The sequence below is a fragment of the Papio anubis genome, chromosome 17 (assembly GCF_008728515.1).
Source record: "Papio anubis isolate 15944 chromosome 17, Panubis1.0, whole genome shotgun sequence".
NCBI lineage: Eukaryota > Metazoa > Chordata > Mammalia > Primates > Cercopithecidae > Papio > Papio anubis.
In genome coordinates this window covers 49677938-49700373 of record NC_044992.1, presented here as the reverse complement: position 1 = coordinate 49700373, position 22436 = coordinate 49677938, and the positions used below count along the sequence as shown (strand labels likewise).

General features: G+C 44.9%; 1 protein-coding gene across 7 annotated transcripts in view; it reads right to left on the bottom strand.

The window, feature by feature from the left end:
• Nucleotides 1-22436, bottom strand: part of ATP6V0A1 (ATPase H+ transporting V0 subunit a1) — a 63054-nt gene that overhangs the window by 15148 nt on the left and 25470 nt on the right. For 6 of the 7 annotated variants that reach the window (XM_003913078.2, XM_003913077.4, XM_003913076.4 and 3 more), the window contains 8 exons: nt 18876-19088; nt 16582-16732; nt 12469-12608; nt 11759-11913; nt 11235-11325; nt 7529-7647; nt 5968-6184; nt 5587-5694 (listed from right to left, as the gene is read on the bottom strand). In XM_003913078.2, coding sequence (XP_003913127.1) covers nt 5587-5694; nt 5968-6184; nt 7529-7647; nt 11235-11325; nt 11759-11913; nt 12469-12608; nt 16582-16732; nt 18876-19088 — 1194 coding nt within the window. Of the gene's footprint in view, nt 1-1887; nt 4130-5586; nt 5695-5967; nt 6185-7528; nt 7648-11234; nt 11326-11758; nt 11914-12468; nt 12609-16581; nt 16733-18875; nt 19089-22436 lie in introns of those variants that run through there. The other variant, XM_017950758.3, reaches the window with a different exon arrangement.

Sequence of the window (22436 nt, the reverse complement as noted above, 5' to 3'; positions counted from 1 at the left end):
AGCTTGCAGTGAGCTGACATCCGGCCACTGCACTCCAGTCTGGGCGACAGAGCGGGACTCCGTCTCAAAAAAAAAAAAAAAAAAAAAATAATTCTTCCACAGGCACGCGGGCAGACGCTGACGGGGCATTTGCTTCTTCTGAATTCACAGGCACAGTCTTTGGTAGGGTCTCCAAAAGTACAATTTTAAAGTCAACTTGATTTGAAAAAACTTGAGTTTTTCCAAACCCAAAGCAAAAAAGACTCTTTGGGAACAAAAACCAGGCAGAAATGAGTTAAGTCTCACAGATCCCAATTAGTGCTAACCTGCCACAGCATGAAAAGGAATTTAAACAACAGCCCCAGATTCACTTCATATAGTTTCTGTCCAGAGGGCCAAACAAGGCAAGAGCTCAAGGGCGGCTCTCCAGCAACCTGGCCTTCAGGCAGCAGCACAAGCAGTGTGCAGGCGGCCTGCGCAGCTGCCCTGTGCTCCTCATCCTCAGCTCTACCTCCCGGTGTGCATGTCTTGCCACAGCTCTTGTCACAGTTTAATGCCCAGCTCAGACCTAAGTGTTTGCACAAATCCTCCCTCCTACTCTAGCAGTGGTCCTTAACATGCTGGTCAGAGAACTAGCTGCGTTAGAATCACCCCAAAAGCTGCATTTTAAATAGAAATTCTCAAATACTACTCCCAGAAATTGTAAATTTAGTAGTTCTGGGGTGGGGCCGAATAAATCTGTATTTACAAAATATGTTCCCAAGTACAAATTGTATAATCATTGTGAAGGGTTTATCAAAATTTTAAATGCATGAACCCTTTGAGATTCAGCAATCCCACTGCTGGAACATCTAGGCTTGCAAAACTTTGGCAAGGTATATGGACAAGGGGCTGGGCGTGGTGGCTCATGCCTGTAATCCTAGCATTTTGAGAGGCTGAGTCAGGCAGATAACCTGAGGTCAAAAGTTCATGACCAGCCTGGCCAACACGGCGAAACATCGTCTCTACTAAAAATACAAAAATTAGTTGGGCGTGCAGGTAGGGGTCTGTAATCCCAGCTACTCTGCAGGCTGAGGCAGGAGAGTCGCGGAAACCCAGGAGGTGGTGGTTGCAGTGAGCTGAGATCGCGCCACTGCACTCCATCTTGGGCAACAGAGCGAGACTGTGTCTCAAACAAACAAAAAAAAGACACATGGACAAGGATGTTCCCTGCATTGCTGTTTGTAATAGCAAAGAATTGGGAGCAACCAACACATCCATCAAAGAGAGGACTTCGGCATATCCAGTGGAATATCCTATGGAAAGCTAGGCAACCATAAAAAAGAGCGATAGTCAGCCAGGCACGGTGGCTCACACCTGTAATCCCAGCACTTTGGGAGGCCGCGGTGGGCAGATCACAAGGTCAGGAGATCGAGACCAGCCTGGCCAACATGGTGAAACCCCGTCTCTACTAAAAATTCAAAAATTAGGCCAGGCGCGGAGGCTCACGCCTGTAATCCCAGCACTTTGGGAGGCTGAGGCAGGTGGATCACGAGGTCAGGAGTTCAAGACCAGCCTGGCCAACATGGTGAAACCCGTCTCTACTAAAAATACAAAAATTGGCCAGGTGAGGTGGCAGGTGCCTGTAATCCCAGCTACTCGGGAAGTTGAGGCAGGAGAATTGCTTGAACCGGGGTGGCAGAGGTTGCAGTGAGTCGAGATTGTGCCACTGCACTCTTAGCGCGGGCAACAGGGCAGGACTCTACCTCAAAACAAAACAAAACAAAACAAAAATTAGCCAGGCGTGGTGGTGCATGCCTGTAATCCTAGCTACTCAGGAAGCTGAGGCAGGAGAACTGCTTGAACCCAGGAGGTGGAGGTTGCAGTGAGGTGAGATTGCGCCATTGCACTCCAGCCTGAGTGACAGAGCGAGACTTCATCTCAGAAAAAAAAAAAAAGTGATTATCACTATGAAACAATCTTCAAGATACACTAACTTTTAAAAAACGTAATAAATCGAGAGGCAGAAGAGTGCCACAGTTTAAAACACAATTCCTCATGTGTCTTTCTCTACATGCATAGAGCACACACACACCTATCAATAGAAGACAGGCAGGTATCTGTCAGAGGCAAGGCCCCCACCTGTTGACAATGCCCCTTGAAGAGGAGGACTACAGTGGGGGCAGGTGGTTTTCTTCTTAGCACTATAGGCATTCTCTAGCCAAGTGCACATATTCCTTTATTTTTTTATGTCAGTAGGGGATTGTCAGGACCATGAAATTATGGGCCACTTTTATTTCTTCTTCCACTTATTTGTTTTAATACCCTAAGAAACAAATTCAGAGTCTACCAGATGACTCTGAAGTGCAGTCAGACTTGTGGGCCACCAGAGCCTGGATACCTCCAGATCATGCACATATTCCACCTGGCAACCCTCAGAAGGTGGACTGAAAATGCAACAAAGGGCACCGGAGGGGACTCCTGCATATCCCAGGCTGGGTTATAGGATACAGGAGGAAGGCTTCAAGGTCCAAGGCTCCCAAAGTAGAAAGCCATTTCTGAAGCTTTCTCCAACTAGCAAATAAACTGAGGGGCAGACAGGTTAAATTTCCCAGCCAGACACTAACAAGGATCTCTTCAGAACACAGGAATGAGAGTTACAGGAAGGGGGATGAAAGACACATGTCAGCAGAAAAAAGGAAAGAAAAATTAAACTGTGATATATCACTCACAGACAACCAAGGGGACAAAGCACAGAACAAAATCAGATCACTGTTCATCTCCTCAGCCCTCTGGGGTCAAAAAATCCAGAGGCTTTCTTGTAGAATGATCATCCTGATGCCTTCAGGCTGCTCTCTAGGAACAGATGTTTGGCTAAAGAACCAGTGGGGTAAGAAGACCCTGTGAATGTGCTGGTTTCCAGACAGGGGACTTTTAACTTAGAATTTGTCACAGAAGAGGTTGCCAGACTTAAATGCATTAAGATCTTGTCAGAAGCATATCTTATATATGCTAAGACCAGCAGAAAGAAGAGTATGTGTTAAGGACATCGACAATAGGTAGTATGTGTTCTAAAGGTTTTTAAAATTTCTCACAGGGAAGTCCCTACTTGAAAATATATTTTAAGCAGCAAGATTAAAATTTTTTCTGACCCAAAATGTCAGCCCTTTTAGACTAGTTCCAGAAGGATGACCATAAGAAGTTTTCCAAGTTTAAAATAATCAGAAATACTTAATGAAGGAAATGGTTATCCATCTAAATCTTTCATTTTATTTAAAGAAGTATATACTTCTAGCACATAGAAGTAATGGGTAATCACTACTGGTGAGACTTTTACAATCTTATAGATTCATTCATAACTTAGAATATATTGGGCTAATATATTTGTGCATTGTAAGACTTAGGTTAAAAGATGTTTTTGAGGACAAATATTCAAAGTGCTGTTACTGAATCTTGAATTAGTATCAGAAGAGGAAAGGATCAAGACAGATCACTTTGGTTATGACACCAGATGACAGTAAACACAACACATCGGAGAGTGGAGGTCTCACTGGAACAGTTGAGGACATGTGAGGTCTTCTGAGTCTCTCACAAAACACTAAACATGTATAAACTTTCACTTTTAAAAAAGAAGTTAAGTTACTACTAAAAAAGATCAAATGTCCAAGCATCACTCTAAAGTAGAACTCTAAAGTGCAGGGAAATCAATTCAAGAATCAGAGATATTCTTGCTTCCATGCTGAAAAATCATCCAATACATGGTCACAAAATACAGACATGAAAGTGGGTGAGTCCAAGAGCTGCCATCTTGGATTAAGATGATGGGACTCAGTGAGGGTACAACAGCCACTTTGTTACTATGGACATGCCTGTACTTACATATTTGAATAGAAACTTAGTAGACCAATACTAAAGATGATGCCAGAATCTATCCCTAAGAGGTGGAACTTCTGTTATCATCTCAGTGAATAACAAGGACATATTTCCCAAGAGCACACATGTCCCATGCTCTCAATTTAATTAAAAAGAATTCTGCTGCACTGTTTGCCACCTCTTTAAATGAAATGTGATGGTTTGTTGGTTTTCATTCACTCACTGTTGCAGCCGCTGCTGCCTCTAGTCCCTGTTGGCTCGGGTTTGGGCTGACTGGGGCCTCCACAGGTTGCCCTTCCTGATAGTGAATGGAAGAAAAGAGGAAGGGGAGAGAAAACAAAAGAGGGAGGGAGTGAAGGGGGAGACGAATGGAGGGTACATGGAAGGATGAAGATGGTCAGAAAAGGGAGAAGGAGGGTCTTGTAACTCAGCTGCTCTCCAACAGGAGTCATCATCTAACAGCCGTTTAAGAGTCATGCAACAAGATCGTTTGGGTTTTCTCAGGCAGTGTAAAGAAAGTGCTATTGGATACCCAGAAATTACGCATGATACTGAACATCTAGCAAATTTAACTGTGTGTGTGTGTGTGTGTGTGTGTAGAATTCATATACACACAGACATTAAGTAAACATATATACATATGCTGCTTTTTTAAAAAGAAAAAAAATCAACGTGCTTTAAACCAAACCTTTTTCCCAGATGTTTTGGTCAGTGAAAGTATCACAGTCTCATTTGAAAGGAAAATGTCTCAATGTCAGTCCTGTGGTTGCTCAGGCAAACCACATGAGTGAGTTCACCCGTCTGCAGCTCTTGCAGCCTTGCTTGGCTTTGGTTGATGCTACATCTAGACAGGCACAGGCCTACATTTTCCTGAGTGCAGCGTGAGCAAAGCATGACCAGAAAAGGTAAAAATTTGTGACTTTTCTCTACCCCAGCTACTCAAAGCTGAATCCAGATGTCTTGAGCAGCAGAAACGTTTCTCTGACCTGGCAGGCCCAGTGCTCGTGCTGGGACATAACATAAATGCGTTTTGTTTGGTTGGTTTTTTTTGTTTTTGAGACAGAGTCTCACTCTGTCCCCATGCTGGAATACAGTGGCACAATCTCGGCTGACTGCAACCTCCGCCTCCCAGGTTCAAGTGATCCTTCCACCTCAGCCTCCCAAGTAGCTGGGACTACAGGCTTGCACCAGCACGCCTGGCTAATTTTTGTATTTTTAGTAAAGACAGTGTTTCACCATGTTGGCCAGGCTGGTCTCGAGCTCCTGACCTCAAGTGATCTACCTACCTTGGCCTCCCAAAGTGCTAAAAGTGCTGGGATCACAGCCGTGAGGCACCGCACCTGGCCACAAATGCGTTGTAAGAGTATACAGATTTGTGGCTGGGCACAGTGGCTCACACCTGTAATCCCAGCACTTTGGGAGGCTGAGGTGGGCGGATCACGAGGTCAGGAGTTCGAAACCAGCCTGGCTAACATAGTGAAACCCTGTCTCTGCTAAAAATACAAAAATTAGCCAGGTGTGGTGGCGTACACCTATAATCCCAGCTACACAGGAGGCTGAGGCAAGAGAATTGCTTGAACCTGGGAGGTGGAGGTTGCAGTGAGCCGAGATCGTACCAATGCACCCCAGCCTGGGCGACAGAGTGAGACTCCGTATAAAAAAAAAAAAAAAGAGTATACAGATATACAGATTTGTGCATAATTATCTTGAACAAAAGAAAAGTCTAGTAACTTTTAGCAATAAAAATACACCTACCAAATGCTTTCGCCTCAGATACTGACGGCGAAGGACCAGTGGTTTAAACAGCAGCATCCAAGGTACACACAGTAGCGCAACCACTACCAGGAAACACTGAATTCCTTTCTGCAGAGTAAGAAGAAGGACAAGGTACATCATATAAAAGTCTACTGATCACATACGCAGTTTCCAAGTCTGGCACAAATTTGCCCCAACAGTACTTTCTTACTAATCTATGAATAACACTATCCAGTTTCACAAAATAATTAGCACATTTTGTGGCAAAGCTCTAGAATTGTCCCATAGAAGGGCAGTTATAAATTTTTTAGGGTCAGAGAAACATCTGGCTTCCTGATCAAGGATAACCATCTCAGATAGCCCGCCTCTGGGTTGACGTACCTGTCCAGAATACAACATTGAATAACCAGACTCTGGGTAGGAAAAGAGGAACATGTTTATGAAATGGATCAGAAGGCTTGGTGCATTCTCAGATGTATGAGCATCATAGGCCGTCCACTTGTAAAAAATAAGGATAACCAAATAGCCAAACAAAGAGGTCATGAAGATTATTTCAGGAATAAATCCAAAGTAGATATTCAGGGGCTTCTTGAAATAGCTAAAAAAGAGAGAGAAAAAAATGTTAAGGGTAAATGGGCCTAGGGCCACTCTACACTGAATGGCATATTCACTAGATTTTTCTATTTAATACCCCCTGAACTCCGTCTTTATCACTTTAAGCAGCAGCAACCAGAAGCTGGAGGCAACAGAGACAATGCAGGATTAACTATCACGGTCAAACTTCTGAACCTTGGTTTTGTTTTGCTGTTGCTTTTTCTTCTTTTTTGAGACAGGGTCTCACTCTGCCACCCAGCCCAGAGTACAGTGGTATAATCTTGGCTCACTGTAGTCTCAACCTCCCTAGGCTTAGGTGATCCTCTTATCTCAGCCTCCCGAGTAGCTGGGACTACAGGCATGCGCCACCACATCCAGCTAATTTTTACATTTTTTTATAGAGATGGAGTTTTGCCATGTTGCCCAGACTGGTCTCAAACTCCTGACCTCTGGTGATCTGCCCACCTTGGCCTCCCAAAGTGCAGGATGACAGATGTGAGCCATTGTGCCAGGCCTCAAATTTCTGAACCTTGAACGGCTCCAATACCATCCCCATGATTCTCTCCATGAGAAAGAGAACAGAAAAATCTAGTACATTTTGAGACCACAGTTCATAACTTTTTTTTTTTTTTGTAGAGATGGGGTCTCTTGTCGTGTTACCCAGGCTTGTCTTGAATTCCTGGGCTCAAGTGATCCGCCTGCCTTGGCCTCCCAAAGTGCTGGCATTACAGGTGTAAGCTGCCACACCCAGTTCACAGTTAATAATTTTATGAGTTGCACATCAAGGAAAAAAAGAGAGCTCACTTACTTTGATGAAAATTGCTCAAGTTTTTTTCAAGGATCTTTACTGGAACAGCAAATTGTTAAAAGACTAATATTAAGCCTCATTTAAGACCATGAAAAAAAAATTTCTTTTTTTTTTTGAGATGGAGTCTCGCTTTGTCACCCAGGCTGGAGTGCAGTGGTGTTATCTTGGTTCACTGCCTCTGCCTCCCAGGTTCAAGTGATTCTCCTGCCTCAGCCTCCCGAGCAGCTGGGATTACAGGCACGTGCCACCACACCCAGCTGATTTTTGTATTTTTAGTAGAGATGGAGTTTCACCATGTTGGTCAGACTGGTTTCGAACTCCTGACCTCAGGTGATCCACCCGCCTTGGCCTCCCAAAGTACTGGGATTACAGGCATGATCCACCGTGCCTGGCCACACCATTAAATTTTTAGAAAAGCACTTCTATAATGTAGAATGAGGTTCTGAGTTATTAATCCCTCCCCAAAGATGTCATGGTTTCTTTAGGCAAAAGCATTCTCTAAACTATGCACATTCTTATGACAGAAATGGAACAACTCACATATGGTTGAACAGGCTCAGGCTGACTCCAAACAGCATATGGATGATACCAAGGATAACAGACATCTTCATCTTAAAGGAGTTCAAGAAGGTCAGTTTATTGGTAGCAATGTTCCAAATCTGTCATAACCCAAGAAAACAAATAGGTATTATAAAGAATTCTCAAAGGGAAAAATATTCCTTTGTTTAAAAAACAATTTTTATTTATTTATTTATTTATTTATTTTGAGACAGAGTCTCGCTCTGTTGCCCAGGCTGAAGTGCAGTGGCGCAATCTCGGCTCACTACAAGCTCCGCCTCTCAGGTTAAAGTGATTCTGCTGCCTCAACCTCCCGAGTAGCTGGGACTACAGGCGCCCGCCACCACACCCAGCTATTTTTTTTTTGTTTTTTTTTTTTTTGAGTCACTCTGTCACCCAGGCTGGAGTGCAGTGGCGCGATCTCTGCTCACTGCAAGCTCCGCCTCCCAGGTTCACGCCATTCTCCCGCCTCAGCCTCCGAGTAGCTGGGACTACAGGCGCCCGCCACCGCGCCCGGCTAGTTTTTTGTATTTTTAGTAGAGACAGAGTTTCACCATGTTAGCCAGGATGGTCTCGATCTCCTGACCTCGTGATCCACCCGCCTCGGCCTCCCAAAGTGCTGGGATTACAGGCTTGAGCCACCGCGCCCGGCCTATTTTTTTGTATTTTTAGTAGAGATGGGGTTTCACCGTGTTAGCCAGGATGGTCTTGATCTCCTGACCTCGTGATCTGCCCGCCTAGGCCTCCCAAAGCGCTGGGATTACAGGCATGAGCCACTGCGCCCGGTCAACAATTTTTATTTATTAGTCAATATTATTTATTATGGAAAATTCTAAACAGATACTTAAGCAGACAGGACGGTATAACAAACCCCCATGCACCTATCACTCTGCTTCAACAAATTTTTTTTTAACCTTGCTTTTGAGGAGAATGCTTCAAAAATTAATATCACCTTATGGACTCGTGAAACAAGATTACTGCCACTCACTCATCTCCATATTACTATAAAGTCAAGTCCAGATATCATGTCATTTTACCCATAAATATTTCAGTGTGGATGTCTAAAAGGAAAAGACTTCTCTATTTATTTATTGAGATGGAATTTCGCTCTTTTTGCCCAGGATGGAGTGCAGTGTTCACGATCTTGGCTCACTGCAAACTTCCACCTCCCAATTTCAAGCAATTCTCCTGCCTCAGCCTCCCAGGTAGCTGGGATTACAGGCACAGGCCACCACGCCCAGTTAATTTTGTATTTTTAGTACAGATGGGGTTTCACCATGTTGGCCAGGCTGGTCTCAAACTCCTGATCTCAGGTCTGGCCTGAGGCCTGCCTCGGCCTCCCAAATTGCTTGGATTACAGGCTTGAGTCATTGCGCCTGTCTAGTAAGGCTTTTTTTTTTTTTTTTTTTTTTTTTTTTTTTTGAGATGAACTCTTGCTCTGTCGCCCAGGCTGGAGGGCAGTGGCAAAATCTCGGCCCACTGAGAGGTGGGGTTTTCACCATGTTAGCCAGGAAGGTCTCGATCTCCTGACCTCATCATCCGCCGGCCTTCGTCTCCCAAATTGCTGGGATTACAGGCGTGAGCCACTGCACCCGGCCAGGACTTATTTTTAAAACATGACCACAACATTGTCATCACACCTAAATGCACTAACGATGATTTCTTTTTTTTTTTTTTCTTTGAGATGGAGTCTTGCTCTGTCACCCAGGCTGGAGTGTAGTGGTGTGATCTTGGCTCACTGCAACCTCTGCCTCCTGGGTTGAAGCAATTCTCTGCCTCAGCTTGCTGAGTAGCTGGGATTACAGGTGCTCGCCAACATGCCCGGCTAATTTTTTTTGTATTTTTAGTAGAGACGGGGGTCTCACCATCTTGGCCAGGCAGGTCTTGAACTCCTGACCTCGAGATCCACCTGCCTCAGCCTCCCAAAGTGCTGGGATTACAGGCATGAGCCACCGTGCCCAGTCAACAATGATTCTTTAATATCATAAAATATATAGTCAATATTCAAATTTCTCTGATTGTGTCCAAACCTTTTTTGTTTTTTTTAAATTCATTTATTCAAAGCAAGATCTAGATAAGGTCCATACATTTTTTTTTTTTTTTTTGAGACAGGGTCTCACTCTGTTACCCAGGCCAGAGTGCAGTGGTGCGATCTCAGCTCCCTGCAACCTCTGCCTCCCAGGTTCAAGTTATTCTCCTGCCTCAGCCTCCCGAGTGGCTAGGCCTACAGGCATGCACCAACACACCCGGTCAATTTTTATACTTTACAGAGATGGGGTTTCGCTATGTTGCCTGGGTTGATCTGGAATTCCTGAAGTCATCTGCCCGCCTCAGCCTCCCAAAGTGCTGGGATTACAGGCATAAGCCACCGCGCCCGGCCTATACATTATGATTGTAGATATATCTCTTGAGTCTCTAAATTATAGGTTCTCCTTCCATCTTTCCTTTTTTATTCCTTACAAAATATTTTTTGAAGAAATTGCATCGTTTATCTTATATATTTTCCCACAGTCTATGTTTTGCTGATTGTAGCCCTGTGGTGTTGTCATTCCATCTATTTTTTTTGACAGAGAGTCTTGCTATATCCCCCAGGCTGGAGTGCAGTGGCACGATCTGGGCTCACTGCAACCTCCTCCTCCCAGGTGCAAGCAATTCTCCTGCCTCAGCCTCCTGTAGCTGGGACTACAGGTGCATGCCACCACGCCCAGCTAATTTCTGTATTTTTAGTAGAGATGGGGTTTCACCATGTTGACCAGGCTGGTCTTGAACTCCTGACCTCAAGTGATCCACCTGACTCTGTGTCCTAAAGTGCTGGGATTACAGGCATGAGCCACCTTGCCCAGCCTGTATTATTTTTCTCTTTTCCTCAGCAGCCAGATGCCCTGTGTTATATTCTTGCCACCACTCCATTTTTACAGCACACAATAAAAAAGATTTGATCATACTTAATTTGCCTAAGCATTTGAAAAAAAAATTAATTCTGGGATAAGTTTGTGTAAGTTTGTAAAAATAAGAATGCAAGTCTAAAATCCACAGGAAAAATATATTTCTGCTTTGTTAAAATATCTGCTAAAAATAAAAAACCAAACTAAGTAAGCAGAAATAAATTAAGAAATGGGAAGCAGTCTTGAAAATCAATCTTCCCAGAGTTTATATTATTAACCAACTCGGAAATAAGCAGTGCCAGGGAAAAGTATGTGGCTCCTCAAGGCACTTGGGTCTCTTATGGCTTAGAAGTCCTCCAAATACATACATCAAGGTTTCCCAAAAATATGTCAACGAAAACCCACATAACTATTTTTGTTTGTTTGTTTGTTTTGAGACGGAGTCTTGCTCTGTCACACAGGCTGCAGTACAGCTTGCTCACTGCAACCTCCGCCTCCCAGGTTCAGGAGATTCTCCTGCCTCAGTCTCCCGGGTAGCTGGGACTACAGGCACACGCCACCACGTCCGGCTAATATTTGTATTTTTAGTAGAGACAGGGTTTCACCATGTTGGCCAGGCTGGTCTCGAACTCCTGACCTCAGGTGATCCAACCTCCTCGGCCTCCCAAAGTGCTGGGATTACAGGCATGAGCCACCATGCCCAGCGAAAGCCCACATAACTATTTATCTTCACTTTAATTCTCTTGCTTCCAGGTTACCGTTAAAAAATTTGAGGTTAGTATATAGGAAGGAAGTCCTCTTACTGGATCAATGCCAAAAGGGTATGGTCCACCGAACACTCCAGGGAGGGCTGGGTTTAGCTGTAGAACAGGGTTCCCCCGAAGCGTCTCTTCACTACCATGACAGGGAAAAAGTCACATTTATTTTTGAACAAGAGAGGGAAACAACAAGGGTCCAGAAACTGACCCCAAAATAAACTGCTATAGCTATCTTGTCTTTTCAATAAAATGGGAGGGGAAAAAATAAAGAGGAGAGACTAGCAGCTGAGATTGAAGGATCCAAAATGACAAAAAGAAAAATTAAACACACAAACACACAATCAAGTAGGGAACTAGGGAATCTGCTTTTAGTTTCCAAAAAAAATCATTTCTAGTCTTAGTTCCTGCATACTTGCTGAACAAATCACAAAGCACCTCACAGTGTGGAGCATGAATGAGGAGACACTGTCACTACTTCCTAAAGAAGTGTCAGTTTGCCACTTGTCTTAAAAATCAGGGCTGAACATGAAATGAATAAGCTTTGAATTTTAGCTTCTTCTGCAACTTACGTCCAATTATAAGTAAACATCGGCCGTACACTCCAGGATGACCCAAAGATATTAAGAGACTTGGAAAAGCAATCATTGTAGATGAGGCCAGTGTACATGGAGAACACACCCATCAATAAAATAATGTATCGACCACTGAACACAGTGCTAAACATCTGGGAACCAGAAGAAAGAAGTAATGAGAATGTACTCACCGCAGCTCACATTGTGATAATGTTATTCAGAATACCTGCCCCTTTCTCTGGTGCTACTTTACCCCATTCTGATTCAGAGAGCTTGAAGTAAAAACCAAAATACAATGCTAATGAGACAGTTACTTTCACAGGATGTGGCCTCTATCTTTTTATTAGGTTGGTACAAAAGTTATTGCGGTTTTGGCCATTTCTTTTGGCGGCCAAAACCGCAACAACTTTTGCACCAACCTAAATAATTTTTATTTTTTAGAGATAGGGTCTCACTATGTTGCCTAGGCTGGTCTCGAATTCCTAGGCTCAAGTGATTCTCCTGCCTCAGCCTCCAAGTAGCTGGGACTACAGGCACACACTATCACTTCCAGCTAGCACATGTCCTCTTTGGTGTGAAAATGAACATAACTTCTCTACTTCCTTTTGATAAATTCATGGATAAAAGACTTCCACATCATGACTTTCATAATGAATGCTTGGGAAATTACAAAATTTCAGTTCAATCAGACGTAACATAAACAATACCTCATTCTCATTCTTCTGGGAAAGGATCCGGCTCTCCCTCAGTACCATCCACACAGCAAAAAGGGTCATTAAAATGCCATGACCAAAGTCTCCAAACATCACAGCAAATAGAAAAGGGAACGTGATAATAGTATATGGAGCTATAAAGAAACCAAAAAAAGAAAAACACAAAGTACATTAAACCATAGCAATTCCACAAATACCACATTCTTTTCCAACTCTGACCTCAAGTGATCCACCTGCCTCAGCCTCCCCAAGTGCTGGGATTACAGGCGTGAGCCACCGTGCTCAGCCTTCCACACTCTTTTTTTTTTTTTTTTTTTGAGACGGAGTCTCGCTCTGTCGCCCAGGCTGGAGTGCAGTGGCCAGATCTCAGCTCACTGCAAGCTCCGCCTCCCGGGTTTACACCATTCTCCTGCCTCAGCCTCCCGAGTAGCTGGGACTACAGGCGCCCGCCACCTCGCCCGGCTAGTTTTTTGTATTTTTTTAGTAGTTTCACCGGGTTAGCCAGGATGGTCTCGATCTCCTGACCTTGTTATCCGCCCGTCTCGGCCTCCCAAAGTGCTGGGATTACAGGCGTGAGCCACCGCGCCCGGCAGCCTTCCACACTCTTAAGATCAATATAAGGTGACTTATTCCCCAGCTGCCAGACAGATAGGACTCTCAGAGAAAATCTTTCATGGCAGAATCAACACACCTTCGCAAAGTAGCTAATGAAATTTGAGCTACTGATAACTTTTTCTAAAGAGAGATGGGGTCTTGCTCTGCCACCCGGGCTGGAGTGCAGTGGTGCCATCACAGCTCACTGCAGCCTGCAACCCCTGGACTCAAGTTATCCTCCCACCTCAGCCGCCCAAACAATTGGAACTACAAGTATATGCCACCATGCCCAGTCAATTTTTTTTTTTTTAATTACTGATAGAGGATTTTTTTTTTAGATGGAATCTCACTATTTTGCCCAAGCTAGTGCTGAACTCCTGGCCTTGAGCGATCCTTCCACCTCAGCCTCCTGAGTATCCGAGATTACAGGCATGAGGCACTGTGCCTGGCAGCTCTGAGAATATTTTAAACAAAGAAGAACAGAGGAAACGAAGGTGTAACCCTGACAACATTGGTTTGTTCTTTGATTCTCTTGTAACTCGTGGGACCCCGCTCCCAGGGCAGGCCAGCTGTCTTCTCTTTGTGCAGCAACTATGTCCCAGTGGTATAAAGCTACATATCAGATAATGTACAGACAGAGAAAGTCCAGAGCAAAGCAGTTCTTGCATATGGCTCCAACTGAAAATGAATCCGCACACTCTTGATTTAACTCTCCAAATATAGGAGAAATCTGTGTTGTGTCTAAAATGGCCAATACTTGCTACATTTTTTCTGTCTAACCTTGGAACAAGGAAGCCAAAAAAAAAAAAACAAAACAAAAAAGCCATTTAAAAATATCAGACATCTTAGGAGAAACATTTTGCTTAAAGCAGTTAAAGCAGTTCCTGCAAATGATTTGCTAGAGAAGTCCCGGTGTTTTAGGGCTGTGAGGGCACATGAAAGAATCCAGTCTCATGAACTTTTCTTTTTTTGGAGACAGAGTCTCACTCTGTCACTCAGGCTGGAGTGCAGTGGCACAATTTTGGCTCACTGTAACTTCTGTCTCTTGGGTTCAAGCAATTCTACTGTCTCAGCCTCCTGAGTAGCTGAGATTACAGGCATTCACCACCAGGCTGGGCTAATTTTTTTGTATTTTTAGTAGAGATAGGGTGTCACCTGTTGGCCAGCACCTCAAGTGATCCTCCCACCTTGTCCTCCCAAAGTGCTGGGATTACAGGCATGAACCACCACATCCAGTCAATGAACTCTTTTTTTTTTTTTTTTTTCTGAGACGGAGTTTCACTCCTGTTGCCCAGGCTGGAGTGCAGTAACGCAATATTGGTTCACAGCAACCTCTGCCTCCCAGGTTCAAGTGATTCTCCTGCCTCAGTCTCCCGAGTAGCTGAGATTACAGGCATGAGCCACCATGCTGGCTGATTTTGTATTTTTAGTAGAGACGGGGTTTCTCCATGTTGGTCAGGCTGGTCTTGAACTCCCGACTTCAGGTGATCCACCCGTCTCAGCCTCCCAAAGTGCTGGGATTACAGGTGTGAGCCACCACACCCAGCCCAGCCGATGAACTCTTAAAGGAACGCTATCTGACAGTAAACCTGCTCCTTACATCAAATGGGCACTTTTTTTTTTTTTTTTGAGACAGTCTTGCTCTGTCACCCAAGCTGGAGTGCAGCAGCATGATGTCGGTTCACTGCAACCTCTGCCTCCTGGGTTCAAGTGATTCTCATGCCTCAGTCTCCCAAGTAGCTGGGACTACAGGTGTGCGCCACCACGTCCAGCTAATTTTTGTATTTTTAGTGGAGGCGGGGTTTCACCATGTTGGCCAGGCTGGTCTCAAACTCCTGACCTCATGTGATCCACATGCCTCAGCCTCCCAAAGTGCTGGGATTACAGGTGTGAGCCACCATGCCCTGCCAGAATGAGCACCTCTGCAAAGGAAGTACACAAGAGCTGAGGTGTCAACATGTTTATTTATTTTTTAATAGAGATAGGGTCTCATTATATTGCCCAGGCTGATGTTGAAATCCTGGGCTCAAGCAATCCTCCTATCTCGGCCTCTAAAAGTGCTAGGATTGGCTGGGTGCAGTGGCTCATGCCTGTAATCCCAGCACTTTGGGAGGCCAAGGCGGGCAGATAACGAGGTCAGGAGATCGAGACCATCCTAGCTAACATGGTGAAACCCCGCCTCTACTAAAAATACAAAAAAATGGCTAGGCGCAGTGGCTCACGCCTGTAATCCCAGCACTTTGGAAGGCAGAGGCAGGCGGATCACCTGAGGTCAGGTGTTCAGGAAAGACAACCTGGGCAACATGAAATAAATTCCATCTCAGCAAAATACAAAATTGGCAGGGTGTGCTTTATCTCTGTAATCCTTCGAGAAAACGGGAGAGAACTGCTTGCACCTGGGAGGCAGAGAGCTAGGTGGCTGGTGCCATTGCACTCCAGCCTGGGCAGCAGAGTACGTCTCCATCTCACCAAAAAAAAAAAAAAAATTAGTCTGGCATGGTGGCAGGTGCCTGTAGTCCCAGCAACTCAGGAGGCTGAGGCAGGAGGTAGAGAACCTGGGAGGTCAAGAAGCTTGCAGTGAGCCAGTCGTGCCACTGCACTCCAACCTGAAGCGAGCAAATGAGACTCTGTCTCAAAAAATAAAAAATAAAACAAAAATTTAAAAAAGTGCTGAAGTTAACATCTTTGTTTTTTTTTTTTTTTTTTTTGAGGGCTGGAGAATCTCAGCTGTCGCCAGGCTAAGTCTGGCGGGATCTGGCTTTCACTGCAAGCTCCACCGTTCCTGTCAGCCTCATCAATAACCCCTGGGACTATAGCACTTCATGTTTTGTAGGCCTGCTTAGTAGAGGCGGGGTTTCACATGTTGGCCCAACATCTTTAATTTTAATTCAGTTGTTCAACAGCATTTAAAGTGAGGTGTTAGAAGAAACAACTAACAAAAAGGCCAGGCATAGTGGGTCACACCTGTAATCCCGGCACTTTGGGAGGCTGAAGTAGGAGGCATGCTTGAGCCCAGGAGTCCAAGACTAGCTTGGGCAACATAACAAAACCCCATCTCTAAAAAAATTAAAAATTATCAGCCTGGGCAACATAGCGAAACCCATCTCTAAAAAAATTTGAAACATTCATTAGCCAGGCATGGTGACACATGCCTGTAGTCTCAGCTACTCCAGAGGTTCAGGCGCAAGAATCACTTGAGCCCAGGGGGTTGAGGCTGCTGTGAGCCGTGATTGCACCACTGCACCACAGCCTGGGCAACAGAATGAGACCCAGTCTCAAAAAAACAATCATAAAATAAAAAATTAGCCAGGTGTGGTGGTGTGTGCCTGTGGTCCTACCTATGCAGGAGGCTGAGTTGGGAGGATCTCTTGAGGCCAGGAGTTTGAGGCTGCAGTGAACTACAATCGTGCTGCTGCACTCCAGCCTGGGTGACAGAGGGAGACCCTGTCTCAAAACAAACCAAACAAACAAACAAAAAACTCCAGAGTAAAAAGATAACAAGCTTTCTTTTACCTGGATTTATCTCTCGGTAAGTTCCAATTCCATAAGCGTCTACTATGTTCTGAAAGCCATAGGTAAACTTGTTGGTTTTGTTATAGGTTGGGGGAGTCTGGTTTGTCTGCATCCTGTTCAAAATGGAAGGTACAGTGGAACCACTGTGTTCCTGAAAAACATGAGCACATTTATCAAAATTAGGTTATCCTCCTAATTGTGGTGGTGGTGGTTACACAGGTGTGTATTTCTCAAAACTCATCAAATGGTACACATAAAATATATGTATTTTCTTTTATGTAAATTATATCACAATAAAACTAATGAAAAAAAAATAAAACTAGATTATCTTTCCCAGCCTTTGGGAAAACTGGGACAAGGTATAACATTTATAATGGAAGATTTCTATTAGATTCTGTGAAATACATCCTCAATGTGAAAAAAATTTAACTTTAAAATATGTCACCGGGCCGGGCGCGGTGGCTCACGCCTGTAATCCCAGCACTTTGGGAGGCCGAGGCGGGCGGATCACAAGGTCAGGAGATCGAGACCATGGTGAAACTCCGTCTCTACTAAAAATAGAAAAAAATTAGCCGGGCGCAGCGGCGGGCGCCTGTAGTCCCAGCTACTCGGGAGGCTGAGGCAGGAGAATGACGTGAACCCGGGAGGCGGAGCTTGCAGTGAGCCGAGATTGCGCCACTGCACTCCAGCCTGGGCGACAGAGCAAGACTCCGTCTCAAAAAAAAAAAATAAAATAAAATAAAATAAAATATGTCACCAAAGAAAATGTAGAACTGCCTCCATATCTGCCTTTTTATGAAAGTTGTTCTCCCCCTTTCATGGAGAAAGCAAAGTATGTTCTCTGGCTCTCCTTCTTCACTACATTCTCTTAACTTCCTGATCCCTTGCAGTCTGGTTGAGCATGCTTATGCAAAGTGACTGGCTCCTGACCAAAGAGCTTCTCTCCCCAATGCACACCCCTGACACTGGAGATCTTTGGTGAAAATCTTTCCTCCTTAGGAGTTCTCCCCCTGCTCGCTAACCATTCCTTTTCTCTCTTTGCTGGTTGTTTCTGCTCTGCCTACCTGATAGCATTGCAGGCCCCCAACCTTTTTTTTCTCTCTATGACCTCCCTCTTGGAGGTCTCATTGCCTTCCATTCTCATGACTCCCATCTTCCTTAGCTTTGTCCCCTTGACTGCTTGACATTTCCACAAGGACCTCAATGTGACTGGAACTGAACTTACCATCTCTCCCCAATCAATAAGCTTCTCTTGCTGAACATTTACTTCCATCATTGGAACCCTAATTCTCCTGGTCACTCAGCTTTGATGCCTGAAAAAGATGTTTAAATCTTTCTCTTTGTATTTCTCCTGCACCTTGCTAGGAACCAGGTATCCCTACTGATTTTTCCTGCAGAACATCTCACAATTCGTCATTTTTTTTTTCCCATTTTCAAGTCCTACCTGGGGATTCTTATCATTTACTACTCTATGTCTACAATAACCTCCTAACTGAACCCGTACCTACAGCATCTCTTCACCCTTCAATCCAACCTAGATACTATCAGCAGATTACTCTTTTAAAACTGCTTTGAGCCAGAAGCAGTGGCTCATACCTGTAATTCCTGTACTTTGGGAGGCTGAGGCGGGTGGATCACCTGAGGTCAGGAGTTCGAACCAGCCTGGCCAACATGATGAAACCCCGTCTCAACTAAAAATACAAAAAGTTAGTTGGGTGTGGTGGCGCGCGCCTGTAATCCCAGCTACTCAGGAGGCTGAGGCAGGAGAATCACTTGAACCAGGGAGGTAGAGGTTGCAGTGAGCTGTGATCATGCCACTGAACTCCAGCCTGGGCAACGAGAGCAAAACTCCTTCTCCCAAAAAAAAAAAAAAAAAAACTCCGAAGGTGAAATGTCATAAAAATGACGTTAATGCTACTATTTATTTTATCTTTTGAGACGGAATCTCGTTCTGTTGCCCAGGATGGAGTGCAGTGGCGCCATCTTGGCTCACCGCAAGCTCTGCCTCCCAGATTCACTCCATTCTCCTGCCTCAGCCTCCCAAGTAGCTGGGACTACAGGCACCCACCACCACGCCTAGCTAATTTTTTGTATTTTTAGTAGAGACAGGGTTTCACCGTGTTAGCCAGGATGGTCTTGATCTCTTGACCTCGTGATCTGCCCGCCTCGGCCTCCCAAAGTGCTGGGATTTCAGGCATGAGCCACCGTGCCCGGCCAAAAATGACATTAATGTTACTATTGATGGGAACCTCTCTTCCTGGCCACGAGCTGCGTTGCTAGCTTTGGGGACTCACCGTGCCCCTTCTGAGTGCAAACTGGATGGAGTCAAGGTCGGTGACAGGGCACCAGACCTCTGCAATCAAGCATTTCTGAGTCACATCTATGTTGCACAGGTTCAGGGTGTGGTAGATGGCCTTCATCTTCCGCACTTTGATGAACCAGACACGGATGTTCTTAGCAGCCGCCTGCAGAACCCTCTGGCGGTGATCCTCCGTTTGATTTAGAACCTTTGGGGAGAAAAGGAACAAGCGAGGGATCCTTTTAACACCAGATTTAGATCTCAGGATATGAATGGCAAAGAGGCACAGCTTTCTGAAAAGAATTGCCAGGGAATTGTCTTTTTCTTCCTCTGGCTAGAATAGTTTCTTTTTTCCCAATTACAAGAAATTAGAGTTCTAGTTACTAACATTCACTTATTTAGCTTCAACCTGAAAAGAAAACTGAGAAAATTGTTTTTTCGCTTTTCTATATATGTTCAATCCTACCACCAGTCCAAGGCGTAACAAATGTAGGTCACTACATTTAACTTGGCTCATTAAAGAGCAACAACTTTCTATGTGGGGACTGTAACTCAGACTTGAAGAAGTAGGCATCACGAGCCCAGGAGCTGATAAATGAACAAATCCACACAGAACCCCCTGCACATGGGTCAGCAACAGGAGAGGGTGGAAAGAGGCGGTGCTGAATACCACCGCCTGCCTACGCTGGAAACATGGGCCAGGAGACGCCGTGGGATCAGGAGCACCTGTGATCTTTACAGGGGGCTTGGACTGCCACAGACCACTGCCATCATGAGGGCAGCTAAGGTGTTACCTTTATGTCAGGCTTCTCAGAGGAAAAAATGGTTCAGTGTTGATCCTTTCGAAACCAGTACAGATTTCCCTCAGAGGAATCACAGTGCCAAGACTAGGGTGGGAGGAAGGTACAGGAACATTTTACATTCCATTGGCTTAATACCAAATATTTAAGTTTTTTTTTTTTTTTTTGAGACGGAGTCTCGCTCTGTGGCCCAGGCTGGAATGCAGTGGCGTGGTCTTGGCTCACTGCAACCTCCGCCTCCCAGGTTCAAGTGATTCTCTTGCCTCAGCCTCGCAAGTAGCTGGGATTACAGGCACACGCCACCACGCATGGCTAATTTTTGTATTTTTAGTAGAGACTGGGTTTCACCATGTTGGTCAGGCTGGTCTCGAACTCCTGACATCATGATCCATTTGCCTCGGCCTCCCAAAGTGTTGGGATTACAGGCGTGAGCCAACACGTCCAGCCCATATTTCAGTTTTTAATAGCAGAAGTGTAGCTAAGCCTGCTGCTTCCAATTGGAAGAAATTAGGCAAGCAACCCAAAGCACAAGTCTCCACCATAGATAATTCTTCAAGTGAGTTCAGAACAAAGCAGTAATTACTCCCTGAAAAACTGTCTTGGGCAGAGGAAGGTGACCTCCATAAAGAGGTTTGTTTTGTTTTGTTTTTAAAAGCAAAGCCATGGCATGCTAGGGAAATACATCACTTGAAGATAGCTACTTTCTTTCCTTCTGGTTGTGGACCATTTCACAATTACTCTTACTCACTCCTGTAATCCCAGCACTTTGGGAGGCCAAGGCAGGAGGACTGCTTGAGGTCAGGAGTTCCAGACCACTTTGGGCAACATAGTGAGAACCTATCTCCACAAAAACATACCAAAAAATAATTAGCTGGGCATGACAGCAAGCACCTGTAGTCCTAGCTACTTGGGAGGCTGAGACAGATTGCTTGAGCCTAGTCGGTCAAGGCTGCAGTGAGCCAAGACTGTGCCACTGCATTCCAGCCTTGGTGATAGAGTGAGATCTGTCTTTAAAACAAAACAGAATAAACAAACAAAAAAACCTTTTTCTAGAAGGATGCTAAAGAAACTAGCAAACAATGTTCTATTTGCCTTTCTCTTTCCTCATCTCACTCCTTGGTATTCAATCCCTTTTAAACTTCCAGTTCCTACAGCTAGATTTTTAAAAAATCAAATTTTGGTCAGTTATAATGTCTACTGCACATGCTCTTTACATCTACCCATAGGACTGGAAGAAGATTAAGATAGCCTTAGAACCCAGAATGTACTAATATAGCCTATCACTCACCAGCAGTTCTAAAACTCTCTCTCTCTGGTTAAACAGGTAAGTGTATCTCAAAGGAGCCAGCAACAGTTCAGATTGGTGGGTCATACATGATGGAGGTCACTGAGAGTTGAAATGGAAGTTACAGGCTGGGCATGGTGGCTCATACCTGTAATCCCAGCACTTTGGGAGGCTGAGGCAGGCAGATCACCTGAGGTCAGGAGTTCAAGACCAGCCTGGCCAACATGGCAAAACCCCGTCTCTACTAAAAATACAAAAATTAGCCAGGTGTGGTGGCAGGCGCCTGTAATCCCAGCTACTTGAGAGGTTGAGGCAGGAGAATCGCTTGAACCCGGGAGGCAGAGGTTGCAGTGAACCAAGATCGCGTCACTGCACTCTAGCCTGGAAGACAGAGCAAGACTCTGTCTCCAAAAAAAAAAAAGAGAAATGGAAGTTACAACGTATCTCTGACAATTCTGCCAATGCCAAAAGGAACTGCCTTTGGGATTATGCATGTTTATTAATATTCTAAGGGGGTAATCATCACTTTCATTCTTTCAAAGGGAACAAAGCCCCACTTACCAGTCTTTCCTTCCATGTACACATAGTTCACAACTCCTCCCTCAGAGCTCTGTGGTAACTGTAGTGTGCATAAACCACACTTACTAAAATTTGGCAAACCTCCAACACAGTCTCTTCTTGGGTACAAAAGTCACACCAGGGCTTTTTGGCTAGACTGTGTGGTTAAGATCAAAGGTGACCGCAGGGATGCATGCCGAGCTACTGGGACTGGCTGCCTCAGGAGGGTGTGTGGGAGAGGGCAGAACTGACTTCTCATGTATTTTTAGACTGTCTGATATATATTTTTCTTAACTAAGCATACTTTTAAAAAATTATTATTATAAAAACTATCAGCCGGGCGTGGTGGCTCACCCTGTAATCCAGCACTTTGGGAGGCCAAGGCAGGCAGATCATGTGGTTAGGAGATCGAGACCATCCTGGCTAACACGGTGAAATCCCGTCTCTACTAAAAAATACAAAAAATTAGCCGGGCGTGTGGCGGGCGCCTGTGGTCCCAGCTACTCAGGAGGCTGAGGCAGGAGAATGGCATGAACCCAGGAGGCGGAGCTTGCAGTGAGCTGAGATCATGCCACTGCACTCCAGCCTGGGCGACAGAGTGAGACTCTGTCTCAAAAAAACAAAAAACAAACAAAAAAACACTATCTCAGACTTGGCTTGGCACAATGGCTCACGCCTGTAATCCCAGCACCTTGGGAGGCTGAGGCAGGTGGATCACTTGAGGTCAGGAGTTCAAGGCCAGCCTGGCCAATATGGTAAAACCCCATCCCTACTACAAATATAAAAATTAGGCCAGGCACAGTGATTCACGCTTGTAATTCCAGCACTTTGGGAGGCCGAGGTGGGAGGATCACTTGAGGTCAGGAGTTTGAGACCAGCCTGGCCAACATGGTGAAACCCTGTCTCTACTAAA